This window comes from Hyla sarda, chromosome 4 (genome assembly GCF_029499605.1).
Source record: "Hyla sarda isolate aHylSar1 chromosome 4, aHylSar1.hap1, whole genome shotgun sequence".
Classification (NCBI taxonomy): Eukaryota; Metazoa; Chordata; class Amphibia; order Anura; family Hylidae; genus Hyla; species Hyla sarda.
In genome coordinates this window covers 182,017,726-182,037,290 of record NC_079192.1, presented here as the reverse complement: position 1 = coordinate 182,037,290, position 19,565 = coordinate 182,017,726, and the positions used below count along the sequence as shown (strand labels likewise).

The window sequence follows — 19,565 nt, the reverse complement described above, 5'->3', positions numbered from 1 at the left end:
TGTTCTGGTGCTCGCATCATGCACAGCAGGTCCCGGCTGCTATCAGCAGCCAGGGACCAGTAATGGCAGACATCAGTGATCTCGCTGATGTCCGCCATTAACCCCTCAACTGCCATAATCAATACAGATCACAGCATCTGCGGCAATGCAGCTCTTTGAATGGATGATCAGATCGCCTGCGGCACTGCCAAACTGTGGTCGACTACGGTTTTAGGTGCGGTGGGAAAACCGCATACGGGGCAAAAATGAGCCGACCGGAGTCAGCCTTTCACTCCGGTCGGCTCTTGAAATGAATTACATATGGACCGCATACGGCAGGGATACAGGAGCGCAAGGTTTTAGCTCCCCCCAGCTGTATGCAGTCCCGTATTGGTAAAAACGTGATGTAAACCTAGCCTAAGACAAAGAACTGGAGTGATTTCTACACGGCAACCTATCATATCTCAGCTTTCACTTTACCAGAGCTCATTTAGATATGAAAGCTGAGCTGTGATTGATTGTTATTGGCAAACCTCTCCTGTTTTTCTCTCACACGGTTTAATCGATCTGGGTCAATGTCTTTGTAACTGCTGTTAACCAATTGGGCTTTATTTACAAACATGATCCCGAATCTTTTTTTCTCAAGTTTGGTGCCCGAATTGTGTCACACGGAATTTACGACCAAAAAAAGAAAAAACTCTCCATTTTACAAAAAAAAACTGGAAAGGGGGCGTGGTCCCGACAGTTTTGAAAAATCACAACATATCTACTAAGGTTTAGACAGAAAATGTGGTGGATTTGAGCTGAGGAAAACCCAACAGATCAGAACAGTTGTGAAAAAAAAGAATACGTAGGGAAAATTGTAAAATGTAGGGAAAGATTAGTAAATACCTGTCGGAGATCAAAACCCACAAAGAAAACTCCACTCCACTCTTAGTAACTAAACCCAATGTGTTGGGGAAGTATAACAGTGCAGTATGAAGATTAAACTAGCACTGTGGAACTTGTATAGTGTGTTTATTGAGAGTCTCTGCAAGATTCACCTAATGCAGTGTGTATTTAAGTGTAATAACATAGTGAGCAGTAAATGAAATGCCGAAAGTGATTCTAGATCTTGTGTAGGTTAATAGAAGTTAAAGGGGTACTCCAGCGCTTAGACATCTTATCTCCTATTCAAGGGATAGGGGATAAAAAGCCTGATCGTGGGGGTCCCGCCGCTGGGGACCCCCGTGATCTTGCATGCAGCACCCCAGTTAAAATCAGTCCCTGGAGCATGTTCGCTTCGTGTCTGATTACCGGCGGCCATGGGACCAGCGGAGTGTGACGTCACGCCTCCGCCCCCTTGTAACGTCATGCTCCGCCCCTCAATGCAAGCCTATGGGAGGGGGCGTGACTGCTGCTGAGGCCTTATGACTGTGAAAAGTATAAAAATCCTAAGGGATGAACGTTTCAGTGGTTTCTCAGTTTACTGTCTTTTTATTGTAGGATTACGCACTCTCTCGCTTTGATGCATATTTTCAACAGAAACGTCTGTGGTCTTGAATTTCAAATGATTGTCCATCTGAATGGTCGACTCTTCAATCTCACATCCACACCTTAGGATGTTCTTCCCGTCCACGCTGATACCAACTCACGCCAGCTGGAAATTTGTCTACTGCACTTTCCATTGTCTACATAATTTTTCTCAATCATAGACATGACTTTCTATAAAGTAACCTGTTGTGTACTGTATGTTTTCCTATTATCTCTGTAGTTCAGAAGTTTGCCTACAAGCTGTAGTTTACAATGTCATTTATTCTGCACTGACTTTAGTTTGGTCATCATCAGGTAGATTTCGGAATTGTACTTCCAAACACGTAAACTAGAGTCCTGCATAGTCACCATTGTAATGTGGAACCTTTGCCAGTACGTTATAGGTTTCTTATAATGCACTTATTTCATTCCATCCAGACGTAGCAGGTGTATTGCTTTAAACAGAGGCTAAGACTGATCATGTAATTTAATGCAGGTATAATAAGAAATAACCAATGTTGAAAATCCGAAATCCACCCAGGGAGTGTATATACAAGGAGGGCCCTGGTTAATCCCTCTCTTCTAAATTCACATGCTTTAATTCTCTCTTCTAAATCCACATGCTTTAATTCTCTCTTCTAAATTCAAATGCTTTAATTCAGACATAGTTTGGCATGTCATTTGGCATATTCGAGGCTGTAAATGGCCCAGAGTAAAGCTTTTTCAGGCTTGAAAGGGGTACTCCGCTGCACACATCTTATCCCTTATCCAAAGGATAGGGGATAAGATGTTAGATCGCGAGGGTCCTGCCGCTTGGGACCCCCATGATCTCTGGGCCGGCACTCCTGTCATTTGGGGCACAGAGCGAACTCTGCTCCATGCCTGATGACTGGCGATGCAGGCCACCACGCCCCCTCCATTCAAGTCTATGGTAGAAGGCGTGACGGCTCTGTACTAGCTTTCACACCCCCTCCCATAGACATGAATGAAGGGGGCATGGTGTGATCTCCCGAACGCGGTAGCTGCAAGCTTCGGTGTTCCCGATGCCGCAGATGGTGGCCCTTGGATAGGGGATAAGATGTGTGCAGCGGAGTACCCCTTTAACTTCTACTGTGTCCCTAAAATAGCTGCAAGTACAACCAAAAACACCTCATAAAATGGGGAAAAATTTGCCAAAACACAGATTAAAAGCAGAAAAAAGATGAAAAATATGACAATTTTTAGATGGTTTTTGATTGAAAATTAGCATTTTTCTTCTTTTTTTAAGGCTCAAAATTAACCTCAAAACTGCTATGTAAACATAGCCTGAAAGAAAACCTTAGACTGTATTGACCCCTTTTATGCAGGAAAAGGGTCTGCCAAATGACATGTACAGTTTGAAGACCCCACCAAACAACTAGTCCTGTGTTATGTTCTGAAACTTATGACATAAGATGCTGAAGTCTATTGGGGACTGTGGGGTTATTTTATCAAAACAGCTTCTTTTTGCCTTGGACACACCTCTATTCTCTGGAATGGAGAACCACTTTTAATAGCTTCTCCTCCAGACACAATTATGTACAGTATTATCACACGGACGGATTACGCGCAAGTTTCCTACAGAGGAAAATCCACAGAAGATCCCATTGAAGTCAATGTAATCTGCTGCAGATTTTCCACTACCGGAATCTCGCAGGCAATCCACCCGTGTAAATGTAGGGGAGACCATGTAATACATAAATGGGTCTGGTGGTCTGGAGGGGAAGCTGCAATTAGTGTGGTTCTTCATTCCAGAGCATAGAAGGGAGTCCCAGGCAAAAAATATGCAGCAGGTAATCCGCCTGTGTGAACATACCCTAACACTAGACTTTTAGTAGCATGTATGGTCAGAAGTAAGGTGCTGAATGCCAGACTGGCTGTCCTTTATAAAGGGGTTGTTCTCATGAGCCAATCCCTTTTACGTGCAGTTATTCCTGATTTTTCAGGTTTTGAATGAAGGCAGGCTGTTACTTTAGCCACTGACTTGCAAGGGTGCATTGAATGGCTAATATCCTTTATCAGCTGCCGAACATGGTTTATACTTAGCATGGGAAATCTACAAAGCTTTAAACAATTAAAAGAACACTTATGCTTTGGTTGAAATGCATGTTTTCAGATCTAACATGACAAAACTTATCAGATAAATGCTGCTAAATAGGTCTGCGGATTATCTTCAAAGGGACTTTCTCTGTCACATCAGTCAGTGTAAAGAGGCCCTTGATGCTTCATTTGCCTTCATTCATTATACAAGGTAATGGTTATTATGCTTAAATACTCAATCTTTTCTAGTTTCACTAGTCTATGTACAATGACTGAATTTTAATGAAGCCCGTATAATTTATCCATAGTTTTTTTTTAATACAAATGTTATGTAAATAGAAGTTGTTGTGTTTTTTTTTTTGTTTTCTCAATAACTTGTTGCCTTTCTTGCTGCATCTCTAAATGCCACTACCCGTGTTCTTCCAGTATCATGACACTATACTCTGGCATCATTATCAGCTGTGTCATGCAACGTGCAAGAGCGCCTCCACAGGCCACTGTCTGATTAGGCAGGATGTGATTCTGTGAAGGTAGACTTTAATTGTTCTTTGTATTGTGTTTGCAGCAGCCATTCTGAACAAGCAGAGCTGCATTGTAAAAGCATAAGAGATGGATAGATGAGCCTGTTTCAGGCTACTCCAGCTACCCTATGCAACACAAATGTTGTCGGCACTGTATACCACGAGCGCTGGGGGGGTGGCTGTTGTTTGGGGCGCAGTGGTGCTCCTGTACACCACAAGCCCTGGGGGGGGGGGGGGGGGGGGGGAGTTAAGGGGTTTTGTTTGGGGTGGCTGTCGGTGCTCTATGTTTGAAATGACAGGTACACTTTGGTTTTTCTTACGTTCAACATATTTATTATATCTTCAAAACATGCTTTCTAAAGACACACAATGATAAAAGTACCTCATTGACCCTGGGATCGACCCCTTTGCACAGACTTTAACCCCTTAAGGACGCAGCCCTTTTTCACCTTAAAGGGGTACTCCGGTGAAAACCTTTTTTCTTTTAAATCAACTGGTGGCAGAAAGTTAAACATATTTGTAAATTACTTCTATTAAAAAATCTTAATCCTTCCAGTAATTATTAGCTGCTAAATGCTACAGAGGAAATTCCTTTCTTTTTGGAACACTGATGACATCACGAGCACAGCGCTCTCTGCTGACATCTCTGTCCATTTTAGCAACCGTGCATAGCAGATGTATAGCAGATGTATGCTAAGTGCAGCATGGTGGCTCAGTGCTTAGCACTGCTGCCTTGCAGTGCTGGGGACTTGGGTCCAAATCCCACCAAGGACAACAATAAATAAAGCGTTATTTTTATTATAATAACGTCAGCAGAGAGAACTGTGCTCGTGATGTGATCAGAGAGCATTCCAAAAAGAAAATAATTTCCTCTGTAGTATTCAGCAGCTAATAAGTACAGGAAGGATTAATATTTTTTAATAGAAGTAATTTACAAATATGTTTAACTTTCTGCCACTAGTTGATTTAAAAGAAAAAAAGTTTTCACCGGAGTACCCCTTTAAGGACTGAGCCCTTTTTTGCAATTCTGACCACCGTCACTTTACGAATTAATAACGCGAAAACGCTTTTACCGAATATTCTGATTCTGAGATTGTTTTTTCGTGACATATTCTACTTTATTTTGGTGGTAAATTTTCGGCATTACTTGCATCCTTTTTTGGTGAAAAATCCCCAAATTTCATGAAAATTTGGCATTTTTCTAACTTTGAAGCTCTCTACTTGTAAGCAAAATGGATATTCCCAATACATTTTATTTTTATTCACAAATACAATATGTCCACTTTATTTTGGCATCATAAAATGGACATATTTTTGCTTTTTGAAAAAATTAGAGGGCTTCAAAGTAGAGCATCAATTTTCAAAAAAAATCATGAAAATTGCTAAATCTGAAGGGACAGATGTTACAGAACTACAACTCTCAGCATGCCTGGACTGGGAGTTGTAGTTCTGTAACATCTGTCCCTTCAGATTTAGCAATTTTCATGAATTTTTTTGAAATGCTGGGAGTTGCAGTTTGGCCTTCCTAGTGGTTGCCACAGTAAAGATCGTTTTACTTTCAATGAACCCTCCCCCCCCCGTCGCTTCCCTACCTGATCCAGTATCCAGCAGTCTCCAGCGAAGATTCAGGGTCCCCAGGCATCTTCTCCTGCAGGTACTGGCCTCCATCTTCTTCCCACGATCCCCTCGACATCCAGGGGTGGGCAGAACGGGGGGTTGTCCCCACTGTCCTGCTCTGCCATTGGTCAGAATCAGTTCTGACCAATGGCAGGGGATTGGAGGAGATCGCAGCTCTGCGACCTCACTCCTAGCCCTCAAGATGATCGGGGCTGTCCCTGACAGCTCCGATCATCGCTATTTTCCAGGTGATCGGGTCACCAGAGACCCGATCAGCCCGGAATAGCAGAAAATCGCATGTCTGAATTGACATGCGATTTTCTGCGATCGCCGACATGGGGGGGGAGGTGTCTTAAGACCCCCCTGGGCGATGTGCCGGGGTGCCTGCTGAATGATTTCAGCATGAATCTCGATTCACTCCCCAACCGGCTTGCGGTGGGGACCGGAATTCCCACGGGCGTATCCATACGCCCTCAGTCCTTAAGGACTCGGGATGCAGGGCATATGCATATGCCCGGCGTCCTGAACAGGTTAAAGGGGTACTCCAGTGGAAAACTTTTTTTTTCTTTTATCAAGTTAAGAAGATTTGTAAATGACTTCTTTTTAAAAATCTTAACCCTTTCTGTACTTATCAGCTGCTGTATGCTCCACAGGAAGTTGTATTTCTTTCTGGAATTCTTTCAGGAACTGTCCAGAGTACAAGCAAATCCCCATAGCAAACCTATCCTGCTCTGGACAGGACTGAGGTGTCAGCAGAGAGCACTGTGGTCAGACAGAAAAGAACTCCAGAAAGAAATAAACTTCCTGTGGAGCATACTAGAGATGAGCGAATTTACAGTAAATTCGATTCGTCACAAACTTCTCGGCTCGGCAGTTGATGACTTATCCTGCATAAATTAGTTCAGCTTTCAGGTGCTCCCATGGGCTGGAAAAGGTGGATACAGTCCTAGGAGACTCTTTCCTAGGACTGTATCCACCTTTTCCAACCCACCAGAGCACCTGAAAGCTGAACTAATTTATGCAGGAAAAGCCATCAACTGCCAAGCCGAGAAGTTTGTGACGAATCGAATTTACTGTAAATTCGCTCATCTCTAGAGCATACAGCAGCTGATAAGTACTGGAAGGATTAAGATTTTTAAATAGAAGTCATTAGAGATGAGCGAACTTACAGTAAATTCGATTCGTCACGAACTTCTCGGCTCGGCAGTTGATGTCTTTTCCTGCGTAAATTAGTTCAGCATTCAGGTGCTCCGGTGGGCTGGAAAAGGTGGATACAGTCCTAGGAAAGAGTCTCCTTGGACTGTATCCACCTTTTCCAGCCCACCGGAGCACCTGAAGGCTGAACTAATTTACGGAGGAAAAGTCATCAACTGCCGAGCCGAGAAGTTCGTGACAAATCGAATTTACTGTAAGTTCGCTCATCTCTAGAAGTCCTTTATAAATCTGTTTAACTTTCTGGCACAAGTTGATTTAAAAAAAAATTAAAAAAATAATGTGTTGCAGTGGAGTACCCCTTTTTAGCCAGAGCTCCACTGTATACATAACACGAACCAGTACCCTTGTGTATATAGACTTTACTCCCTAGAACTACAACCCACTCACTAGTCTCCCTTTGTATATTTAGACCCCCTTTTTTATTTTTATTTTATATATATATACAGCCCCCCCCATAACTATGACCAGTAATGAAGTGGAAGAAGCATGATGATTAATGATGACAGTCTTTCTAAGATTTTCAGTGCCTTAGCAAACAGGTATGACAGTCTTAGATAAAAAAAAAAAAAGTCTCCGAGCTGGCGTGCCTCCTGACATTTCAGTGCATACCCTAGGTTAAAAACCCCTGGCCCAGGCTATGTAACTGTAGCATTGCCTTGATACAGTTGTATCCACTTCTCCCCTGAAAGCAGGACTAGCTATGTTCAGGTTTGCAGCATCTAAACGTAAATAGTGTTCTCATTCACTTAAAGCAAACTAAGGAAGCATTTGCGAATTCTAAAGCTGCTGCACATGTGCAGGGGAAAAATTGGATCTGTTTACACGTACAAAAATGGATAGTTAATCGATTCAATACAATTTACATAGACAGTCATGTAAAAATAAAGGATATGATTTTAATCTGTGAATCAGGACATAAGATTGTTGTCAAATCTGGCCAAAAAATTGGCAGAAAACATAAGCGGGTCAAAATGGGTGTATGAGTTTGGTACGATTTGTGAATAGAAGTGAATGGAATTAAAATTAAAAAGTTGAATGTGTGAACACACACATTTAACAAGGAAAAAAATAGTCAAAGTGGATATGTCTCACAAAGTACAATAATTTCAACAATCGATACTGATAAAACCTTATGGTGCCATCCTAGATGGCTTTACCTTTAGCTACCCTGCACAGGTTAACGTTCTGTAACCAGTCACAGCTAAGCTTTCTGTAATCTAAGAAATGAAAGCTGAGCTATGATTGGTTGCTATGGGAAAGCCAACAGTTTTTGTGACAGACAGATTGATAAATCTAGGCCGTTGTTTATTGCTGCCTATATGTCATACATAGAAAGTTGATTGTAGCAGGGCCTCATAGTAAAGGCATATCTCATGATCAATGTGTACATTGATCATGTCATATGAAAAAAGATTCAATTGTGGAATTTTTGGACACTGGGAGATTTATTAACTTGTCCTTGAATAAGATTCTCTTTTGCCCGTAGCAACCAATAACAGCTCAGCTTTAATTTTAACAGAGCAATTTGAGCAACCAAATCTTACTATAAAACTGCTTGATAAAACCTGTGATTTTGCCGTGAATGTCCCGATCAGCTTCGCTGAGCTACCTGCACCATTTGATTGCGCATTTAGATGCCGCAATCAACTTTGATTGTGGCATCTAAAGGGTTAATCCTGGGCCTCTGCCCAATCGGTGATGTCCGGCACTATCCGTGGGTATAAAACATGCTCAGCTCATGAGCACACTGCAAACTGCAGGAGCGGGACCAAGGCATACAGGTAAGCCCTTGGTCCTTGAGTACCAGGACACAAGGGTGTATCTGTACACCCTTCATCCTTAAAGGGGTACTCCGCTGTTCAGCGTTTGGAACAAACTGTTCCGAACGCTGGAACTGGTGCCGGGAGCTCGTGATGTCATAGCCCCCTCAATGCAAGTCTACGGGAGGGGGCATGATGGCTGTCATGCCCCCTCCTATAGACTTGCATTGAGGGGGCGGGCATGATGTAATGGGGGGGCAAGGCTATGACGTCACTAGCTCCCGGCTCCAGTGTTTGGAACAATTTGTTCCAAATGCTGAGCGACGGAGTACCCCTTTAAGAACTTAAATTTAAAGCGTACCTGTCAGATCCCACAAAAAAAATGTTACTCTACCTAATTTTGACCATGTACATCTAATGTTTATGCCTCTATCACCTATATTTATTAAAAAAAGACCTCTTGTCATTAGCTCACAGTGTTAAAAATCCTCTCTGGGTAAGGGGGCGTGCCCCTCCCTTGTGGTGGTTGGAGGTGATTGATGTGTCAGCTCATGCAGCCTTGTCCATGAGTCATCATTTGTCCATGACTCATGGACAAACCTGATGCTGCTGCAGAACTGGTTAGTGTTCCAGTAGGTATGGGGACCCCCAGTGGTGGGATTTTCAGGTGTAGTTTTCTTTATTAAATACTCAAAAATTTGGTGATCGATAGTGACACCTTGCCTGTCTCTATGTATACTTGTGTGCAACAGTCATTGCTATTGTGACTTTGGAGAACTGTAGTTGCTTTCTGCTTTCAAAAAGTCACCAAAACCTTTTGTGACCTGTTGTAATCTAGACATGGTAACTGAACTCACACCAGCTCACCTTGGAAAAGTGCAATACCAATACAACTCAGATCCCCCAGCAATGTTTGTAGTATAACAGAAAATATAAAATGTACATTTTCCAAAAAGGACTGCCTTAAAGTTTGTTTATATTCTGCCTGTTCCACCACTCCATGTACTCTCATAGTTTCCTAGGAGTTCCTTATGCCTATAACAGCTCTGTTCTAAGACTGTTGGGTCTCAGGTTACACTGGCTGGTTTTTGGCAGGGTGTAGAAAATTCTACTCATGCACTTGACGCTGAAGGACACAGAGGACGGAAGGCAGCAGCTGCGTAGCTGTGTCTATGCTCCTGTACGTGCTTGTATACCTGCTTGTAGATCCCTGAAAAAGTGTGATTAACAGGTGGGTAACTTATCTCTATAGCATATTTTGTATGCATACAGTTTATTTCTTCTTGTGTTTTCTCATGCTCTTGTTTATATCATTTTAAACAATTTTGTTTTATATACACATACTACTCTGCTAGCTGTCATTATTTGTCCTTTTATGTTTTCTTCATGGGGGAATAGCTATGACCTAGCTATTTATGGACTTTGTCCGCTTGTTTAGAACTTTCTCTAGTTGTTTACTTCATTGCACTGAGTAAAATGCTCCATGGTATCTGCCATTGTTTTAAGTATTGCTTAACATCTTGATAGAAACCTGTCATACATCAGAAACCAAGTTATCCACAAAGCTTTATTCTACTGAAAAAGTCCTAAAGAGTGTCCTTGTAGCCTCTGTCAAACTAGTATGTATGTATATGTGTGTGTATATATATATATGTGTGTGTGTGTGTGTGTGTGTGTGTGTGTGTGTATACCTTTCTGATTCTATAGAAAAGCGTAGTCAACTCTACCTTTCTGTGTAGAGGTATGTGTCTTTTAGCATAAAAGTTTATAGGTAATGTATGCCTACATACTGCCATACAACTGACCCTGTCAGTCAGTACTCGTGATGCAAATGTCTGATGGATCAAGGCCTTAAGTCTTTAAAGACTGAGATTTGTCATACCATTATAATGACCTTTTTAGATATAATGATCTGTATGGAGTGTTTTTACTGTATTTGTAGAAGTTGCATTAGATTTATCTTATAACAAATTTTTCTTCTTGCAGAAGGTTATTTAGTATTTTAGAAAAACAAACCGTAGCACCTTACCTAACAATTGGGCATTGTACTTCAGATGACTGAACATTACTGACGTAAATGGCCCTTTGCCTCATAAAGAGTAGTGGAATTTATTTTATATAGCTTTATGTAATTCTTAAAGGGATATTACACATGAAGTCTATTTCCTTTACATTCATGGCACACCTGGCTGTGATCCATTGTTCCCTCATATCAGTCTTTTGGGCTGGGGAAATTCTAGTGTTCTTAATAAAAATAAAAAAATGATGAAAGGAACACCAGAAAAGTGTCTGCACCACGAGCACTACTTTATCTCATATAAGCAGTGCTTTTTTTTTTTTTTATCAATGAGCCATTATGGCCCCATTGTGTGGGTTGCATAGTGGTGAGCTTAAAAAAATAAAAAGTTATTTGCGGCTCCTCTTTTGGTTTCTGATTTTGAAGTTCTAGTTTTGCAACAGCCAGTGAGCCACATTTTGGTGATCAATTTCTTCTAGACTACCAGTTGCCTTAAAAAATGTTGTAAACTCAAGAAAACCCCTGTCTGTATGACCTTGTAAGAGCATAAGGGCATCCTAGAGGTTGTCTCCTACTCAGCATTAATTTCTCTTAGCTTCCCTGTATTACATGGTCACACATTAACCTCAGTGGGTGCCGTATAATACTACATGCTGGCATCTTCAAGGAACCAGACCCCCCACCATCATCTAAATATCCTGGAAATTGTCATAGTTGGGTTGTTTTATGATCCATCCATCTGGAAATGCATTGGCATACTGGTTAACCTGTTGTAGTATTTGCTTGGTTGTTATCATGAATGTTTAGCTCATAAATGTCATTTAAGTTAATCTCTTCAAATAGAAACTGTAAGAATAGTTTAAGAGGAAAAAAGTCGTTGCCTTGATAGTTTTTTGTGTGTTGTTGTAATAATAAGGTCAGTAACAGGAAACTTATCTTTAAGGTCCCAGGGTCTGTTAAAGGATTACAGAAATATCCAAGTGTCAAGTCGTCCATTTATATTGATATTACCACCCTTTATTCAATATACATCCTGTAGTTTTACACGTTATTCCATCTTATTTCATATAGTCTGCTTTGAATCTGAGGTCCTGTTTTCTTTAACCTTTCACATACTTGGATTTAGTCCAAAGTTTCCATGTGAAGATAAATTTGCAAGTTGTGTTGTCGCTGTTCGGGTATGTGAATGTAGCCTGTAAATATATAGACAGGTCAGGAAGACACTGATTGTAAAATATTTATTGTGGTATTTACCATGGTATATATGTATATATGCAGTAATATAGTGAACAACAGTCAACGGATTATCTGTATAATCCCAACTTTTAATGTCTTACATGCGCTCTCACAGATGTAGGCAATGTTTCATGACAGGGATGTCTGAATCATCCACTCATGGGCTACATCATAGAGATGGTTCCATGCCCTGGACTCTACTTCAACATTCCCATCCTCTACAGCTCAGATGCTGTGAAGAAACTACTGAAGGAAGGAGGCAAGCAGCAATAGAGGATTAAACGCTGAGTGCTGGAGGTGGTCGTGTGGTAGAGGGTGTGATGCAAAGGGCAGATGAAATTACCCTAGGGGCAGATGGCATTAACACCTTATTTGTGATGCCAGGGTGTGGTTTATCCTCAATACCACCCGAAGGTATACCGCTGGATCCTGGGATAGGCACGGGGGCAACAATGACTCCGACGCCAAGTTATGAACAACAGTAGCTTTACTGTGGTTAGACAGGTGGAAAAGTTCAGCCAGGCCAACAGAGGTGACCAATTACTTCAGAGACCTTAACGGCTTGCTGTGACTTGTAGTAGAGGTGGACAATTTATTGCAGGCCACGTTGACTAGACAGATGACTGACTTGACTGACTTGTGGCTGAGAAGACTGTGACTGTGGGTTACTTGCAGGTTGGTAGCTTGTGGCTGCAGACTTGACTTGAGGCTTCCTATGACTCTGGACACATGACTTGACTGGACCTCAGCAAAGGCTAAGAGAGAGTGCAGAGGCTCCACCCAGGGCTTATATGGGGGAGACTCTGGTGGGGTCCCATTGGTCATCCCTAGGTCACCTGGTCACTGATACCTCATGGTAAACAGTCTTAAAGATACAACACTCTTGCATACACTGTATATAAAATATGGATAATCTACAATTACAACAAACAGATGCAAGGAGGGGGGGGGGGGCAGGGGACACTGCAGGAGGCTGCCTGACAGGGCAGTAAGGGGGGTACAGCGTAACACCTCCCGTATTGGGTCACCACAAACTCTTCTTAAACACAGCTGTCCTCAGCGCCCAGTCCTTTAGGGCAGACAACTAACAGTGGCCACTGGGGCCTAGACTGACAGTTCCTAGGGCATTATTGTTGGATGTCCTTCACAGGTCTGATTGTGGGGAACAAAACAAAAACGAGTCCATGTGGCACTTTACGGAAAATGTCTATACATGCTCTTTATGATATCAAAACATAAACATGTGTGATTCATTACCCTTGTAACTGCATGGGTAACTAACGCTATACACTAAAACACATAAGTTGTGGATTGGGCTGCCAGAGGCTCTCTACCCAATGTCTTAGCTGCAGGGGCCCATCGGCACTAACCACTTCTCCCCAGAACTCTTAGGTAATTTTTTACTTTTACAATGAAGTTTCCTTTCCACAACGCACTCTGTCTCTGGCCAGTAGAGTACCCTGTACACGTGGACAGGAAGAAATGTTAGACATGTATACATCTGATTCTTGTGGACTGGGAGTATATGCACTGCTCAACAAAATAAAGGCAACACTTAAACAACACAATGTAACTCCAAGTCAATCACACTTCTGTGAAATCACACTGTCCACTCAGGAAGCAACAGTGATTGACAATCATTTTCACATGCTGTTGTGCAAATGGAACAGACAACAGGTGGAAATTATAGGCAATTAGCAAGACACTGCAGGAGGCGGCCTGTCAGGGCAGCAAAGGTATGGAGTAACACCTCCCGTACTGGGCTACCACAGTCGGCTCCACCCTGTGGGCACTTGCAGCTTATTTACTTATATATCACTGCAAATTGGGAACTGAATAAAGATAAAAACAGAAAGGATGCCCGCCTTGTGAGGATCATCAGGAAAAACTTGTGAAGAAAGATGCGGAGGCACTCGGGTATGCTGCGGTGAGTTTATTCAGGTATAGGTCATTCAAATGCCTATACAGTGCATAGTGAAAGTATTCGGCCCCTTGAACTTTTTAACCTTTTACCACATTTAAGGCTTCAAACATAAAGATATAAAACTGTAATTTTTTGTGAAGAATCAACAACAAGTGGGACACAATCATGAAGTGGAACAAAATTTATTGGATATTTCAAACTTTTTTAACAAATAAAAAACTGAAAAATTGGTTGTGCAAAATTATTCAGCTCCCTTAAGTTAATAATTTGTAGCACCACCTTTTGCTGCGATTACAGCTGTAAGTCGCTTGGGGTATGTCTCTACCAGTTTTGCACATCGAGAGACTGAAATTTTTGCCCATTCCTCCTTGCCAAACAGCTCGAGCTCAGTTAGTTTGGACAGAGAGCGTTTGTGAACAGCAGTTTTCAGTTCTTTACACAGATTCTCGATTGGATTCAGGTGTGGACTTTGACTTGGCCATTCTAACACCTGGATATGTTTATTTGTGAACCATTCCATTGTAGATTTTGCTTTATGTTTTGATCATTGTTTTGTTGGAAGACAAATCTCCGTCCCAGTCTCAGGTCTTTTGCAGACTCCATCAGGTTTTCTTCCATAATGGTCCTGTATTTGGCTCCATCCATCGTCCCTGCTGAAGAAAAGCAGGCCCAAACCATGATGCTGCCACCACATTTGACAGTGGGGATGGTGTGTTTAGGGTGTTGAGCTGTGTTGCTTTTACGCCAAACATAACATTTTGCATTGTTGCCAAAAAGTTTGATTTTGGTTTCATCTGACCAGAGCACCTTCTTCCACATGTTTGGTGTGTCTCCCAGGTGACTTGTGGCAAACTTTAAATGACACTTTTTATGGATATCTTTAAGAAATGGCTTTCTTCTTGCCAGGTCAGATTTGTGCAGGATACGACTGATTGTTGTCCTATGGACAGAGTCTCCCACCTCAGCTGTAGATCTCTGCAGTTCATCCAGAGTGTTCATGGGCCTCTTGGCTGCATCTCTGATCAGTCTTCTCCTTGTATGAGCTGAAAGTTTAGAGGGACGGCCAGGTCTTCGTAGATTTGCAGTGGTCTGATACTCCTCCCATTTCAATATTATTGCTTGTACAGTGCTCCTTGGGAAATCTTTTTGTATCCAAATCCGGCTTTAAACTTCTCCACAACAGTATCTCTGACCTGCCTGGTGTGTTCCTTGTTCTTCATGATGCTCTCTGCGCTTTAAACGGACCTCTGAGACTATCACAGTGCAGGTGCATTTATACAGAGACTTGATTACACACAGGTGGATTCTATTTATCATCATTAGTCATTTAGGTCAACATTGGATCATTCAGAAATCCTCACTGAACTTCTGGAGAGAGTTTGCTGCACTGAAAGTAAAGGGGCTGAATAATTTTGCACGCCCAATTTTTCAGTTTTTTATTTGTTAAAAAAGTTTGAAATATCCAATAAATTTCGTTCCACTTCATGATTGTATCCCACTTGTTGATTCTTCACAAAAAAATTACAGTTTTATATCTTTATGTTTTAAGCCTGAAATGTGGCAAAAGATCAAAAAGTTCAAGGGGGCCGAATACTTTCACTATGCACTTTACCTGAATAAACTCACCGCAGCATACCTGAGTGCCTCCGCATCTTTCTTCACGAGTTGGCTCTGTATTTTCTATATGAGCACCGGGGGCAAGCGGAGGATCCGTGAGTAGCGTGGGTGATTGCTCCATAACTACAGAGACTGTTTGCGTCCCAACTGCAATGCCAACATTTACTGTTTCTTCCTTATTGGATCATTGGGAAAAACGATTATGAGTGAGGCAAAATGGCTTCTTATTGAAAGGAGTTATGCTTAGACCACAACATCTATATGAGCTTATATGGAGTAAAATAATCTGCACCCTTGTGTTCCCTCCGGTATCGAAAGACATTCACTGTAAGAGCATATAACTGGAAACAATGTGCAAAGAGCACAGAAAATGGGACTTCTCTCGGGGCGCTTCTTCAGATAGACAAACTGACAACCCAGAAGAAGATTTAAAATTGGCTTTATTGGTCCAGACGCAATATTTCCAGACTGAATCGGGCGCTTCGCCAACACTGTGTTGCATTGCATTTGTACCAATACAGCTTAGTTTTTCATTTCCTTATTAGCTACCAGTTTAAGTGGTCCTCATTCTTAAATATTTGCCATTTAAGTAGTTAATTTAAGTGTGCATTGGGCATTATTTATGTTTGTCTGATAAATATAATAGAAGTACTTAAGTTGTATGCACATGAGTTTTTGAGGCTCATTTTGCATTTGCAACCAGTGTTTACAACTGTGAAATTGACCTTGGGCTGTATTTACACATGACAATAAGTAATTTGTACACATAACGGAGCACAAGAATATATATCCGTGATTTGTTCTGGGTTTGTGTAACAATATGTATTTCTTATCTGTGAAGGTCACAAGATGGCAGAAGCTCACCAAGCTGTGGCCTTCCAGTTCACTGTGACACCTGATGGAATTGATCTGCAGCTAGGTCGTGATGCTCTGCGACATCTCTACTTGTCTGGGCTGATAGCCTGTAGAAAACGCCTGATCACACTTAAGGTGACTGAGGATACTGTTCTGCTTTGTAATCGTGTAGTAATATATTATTTTGCAGTATATTTTTCACAGATATACAAAATTGTCATGATATATATGTAAGCTTTTTTAATGTACATTGATGCCTCGTATGTCCTTTGCATTTTTTATTTCTTGGATAAAACTATTCATCTGTGTAACTATATTTTTAGCTAATTTTATTAATGCTTTTTTATATGTACAGCTTTCTCTGTACTAAATCACAGTATGTAGGAAATAAAGAATGTCAAGAGTTGCTGGCTGTATTATTCGTAATGGTAACAAAAGAAAAAATTCTGGGAGCGGCCTCCAATCTATATTGAATATTGAATATACAACAGGTAGCAGACTTACACTTAGTGAGTGGTCTCCCCTTGACCACACACAAACTTCAAAAAGCCATATTGGAGTTTAGATGGTTTCACGTGTTTGCTACTCTCCTTTCCAATGGCATCTCATCCTACCTGATAAAAAATAGAAATCAATAAACACAAGAAAACTTAGGGGAGCGGACGTCCCATTCTGAACATATCCAAGTCTAAACACCTCTTACGGATAGATTTTCACCGACGGGAGCAGGTCCATCCAACTCCCACCGTGCCGGCTAGCTTCTGAATCCTTTCCCACAGTACCGTCACACTATGGGTCTTCAGCTGTTCTCCTGGATTTGGTAACTGTAAGTTTTTCTTTTGTGAATCAATGTCTCTTAATATTAAACTACTTTAACTCATGGCTTATGTTATAGCAACCATATTCTATTGCCCATGAGAAAAATAGACATTAAAACAAACTAAAAAAAGCACACAGGATCTAACGTGTTGCAGAGTTACCTCCTTCCTCAGGAATGTAATTCTACTATATGACTACTACCACCATTTGTACAAGCTCTCACGTCCACCAAATGAACGTTACTTTATCTCTGACCAACCTACTTTCGATTAAAATTCTCAAACAAGTACATACAGGTAAAAAAATATATATATATATTATACTCGCTCCAGTGTCTCATTAAAACCATTGGGAGAGAGCGTAGCCAATTTAAATATACAAAAACTTTTTCTTTTACATAATATAGCAAAGCTATCTAAGCTATCCTGAATCTGCTCTATGGGGATAACTGTTAGCAATTCTATATCTGCTTTGTGGATTAAAGAAAAATCTTGTGAAACACTATTTTTGGAATAACGATGCTTAATATTAAATCTATGGGAATTTATACCTTTCTGTTTGGGACATTCTTCCTATGTATTGAATCCCACAGGGACATTGCAAGACATACTGTATATAACAATCTATGTGCTTTTTAATTTCTACTACCTCCCCTGTAGAATTTCTAACGATTGTCTGTGCTCCATGTTTTACTTTCCCCCCCCCCCCCAAAGCCTTGTAATAAAAGCCATAATCATTATTTTTCTTCTGTTCTTTCCTTCTTCTATTCTTTTGTAGACCTTGATTTTTTTTATCTGTTCACTCCTGACTATACTACCTGCCTTTCTTTTCTCTCCTCTTATAATCTCTGGTGGGTAATTTTTTTCCTTTAAACCTTTCCTCTATGTACCTCCTAGTTGTCTTTCTTCTGAACAATGTCTTATACGCTTAAAGGGGTACTCTGGTGGAAAACTTATTTCTTTTTTTCTTTTTTTTCTTTTTTTTTAAGAACTGGTGCCAGAAAGTTAAACAGATTTGTAAATTACTTCTATTTAAAAATCTTAATCCTTTTAGTACTTTTTAGCAGCTGTATGCTACAGAGGAAATTCTTTACTTTTTGATTTTCTTTTTTGTGTTGTCCACAGTGCTCTCTGCTGTCACCTCTGTCCAGAGTAACATAGGTTTGCTATGGGGATTTTCTCCTGCTTTTGACAGTTCCTGATCCGGGCATCAGGTGTCTGCAGAGAGCACTGTGGACAACACAAAAAAAAGAAATAAAAACAAATAGATTTTCCTCTGTAGCATACAGCTGCTAAAAAGTACTGAAAGGATTAAGATTTTTTAATACAAGAAATTTACGAATCTGTTTAACTTTCTGACACCAGTTCCTTTAAAAAAAAAAAAAAAAAAAAAAAAGGTTTCCACCGGAGTACCCCTTTAAGTTGTCCAAATGGAATTTTTATCTTCCAGTTCCTTAAATGATCACTCGCATAATGTAGGTATCCATTAGCGTCAACAGATTTAAAGTGCGTTTTTGTATGCAATACATTATCTTTGTTGTAAATCTCCAAATCTAAAAATGTAATCTGTTCTTTACTAATATTCTCAGTAAATTTTAAAATTCATAAAAAACTTTTTCACATCATAATGAGGTCATCTCATACCGCCTATAAAACTCAATATGTGATCTAAAATTACTTTCTTCAAAAAAAACGCACCATGTACATATTTTCTAATACCGGTATGCATGTAGTGCCCTTTGCGGTCCCACAATGCTGAAAAAAAAAATCTTCATCAAAAATAAAATTAGTTTTTATTTAAAATAAATTCTAAACTTTCTTCTATAAAAAAAATTATATTTTATATTTTAATTGCCTACACTCACTCCCAATGGTTTTAATGAGACACTGGAGCGAATATATATTTATATTCTTACCTGTATGTAATTTTAATCAAAAGTAGGTTGGTCAGAGATAACGTAACTTTGGTGGACTTGAGAGCTTGTACGTTAGATCCTGTGTGCTTTTTTCAGTTTGTTTTCATGTCTGTTTTTCTGATGTGCAATAAAATATGGTTGCTATAACCTAAGCCATGAGTTAAAGGAGTTTATTACTAAGAGACAATAATTCACAAAATAGAAACTTACTGGTGCCAAACCCAGGAGAACAGCTGAAGACCCATAGTGGGACGGCACCGTGGGAAGCGATTCAAAAGCTAGCCGGCACAGGGGGCAGCTGAATGGACCTGCTCTCGTCGGTGAAGTAAGTTGTTAAACCTATCCGTAAGAGGTGTTTAGACTTGGATATGTTCAGAATGGGATGTCCGCTCCCCTAAATTTTTCTTGTGTTTATTGATTTCTGGCTGTATTATTAAAATGTATGTTTCATTCTAGATAATAGGCCTATGCTTTAAAGCAAGTTACTCTAATATCAATGCAAATGTAAAAGAATTCTAGG

The 19,565-nt window shown here is 40.6% G+C and overlaps 2 protein-coding genes across 3 annotated transcripts in view; both read left to right on the top strand.

Moving 5' to 3' along the window:
* Positions 1-4,289, top strand: part of CHKB (choline kinase beta) — a 58,167-nt gene extending 53,878 nt beyond the window's left edge. For both annotated transcript variants that reach the window (XM_056573009.1, XM_056573010.1), the window contains exon 11: positions 1,465-4,289. In XM_056573009.1, the coding sequence (XP_056428984.1) occupies positions 1,465-1,521 (57 nt within the window). In that variant the 3' untranslated portion in view covers positions 1,522-4,289. The remainder of the gene's footprint in view (positions 1-1,464) is intronic.
* A 4,661-nt stretch (positions 4,290-8,950) lies between these two features.
* The window catches only part of CPT1B (carnitine palmitoyltransferase 1B), a 67,371-nt gene continuing 56,756 nt past the window's right edge, over positions 8,951-19,565 (top strand). The window contains exons 1-2 of the mRNA XM_056573008.1: positions 8,951-9,893; positions 16,298-16,446. Coding sequence (XP_056428983.1) covers positions 16,306-16,446 — 141 coding nt within the window. The 5' untranslated portion in view covers positions 8,951-9,893; positions 16,298-16,305. The remainder of the gene's footprint in view (positions 9,894-16,297; positions 16,447-19,565) is intronic.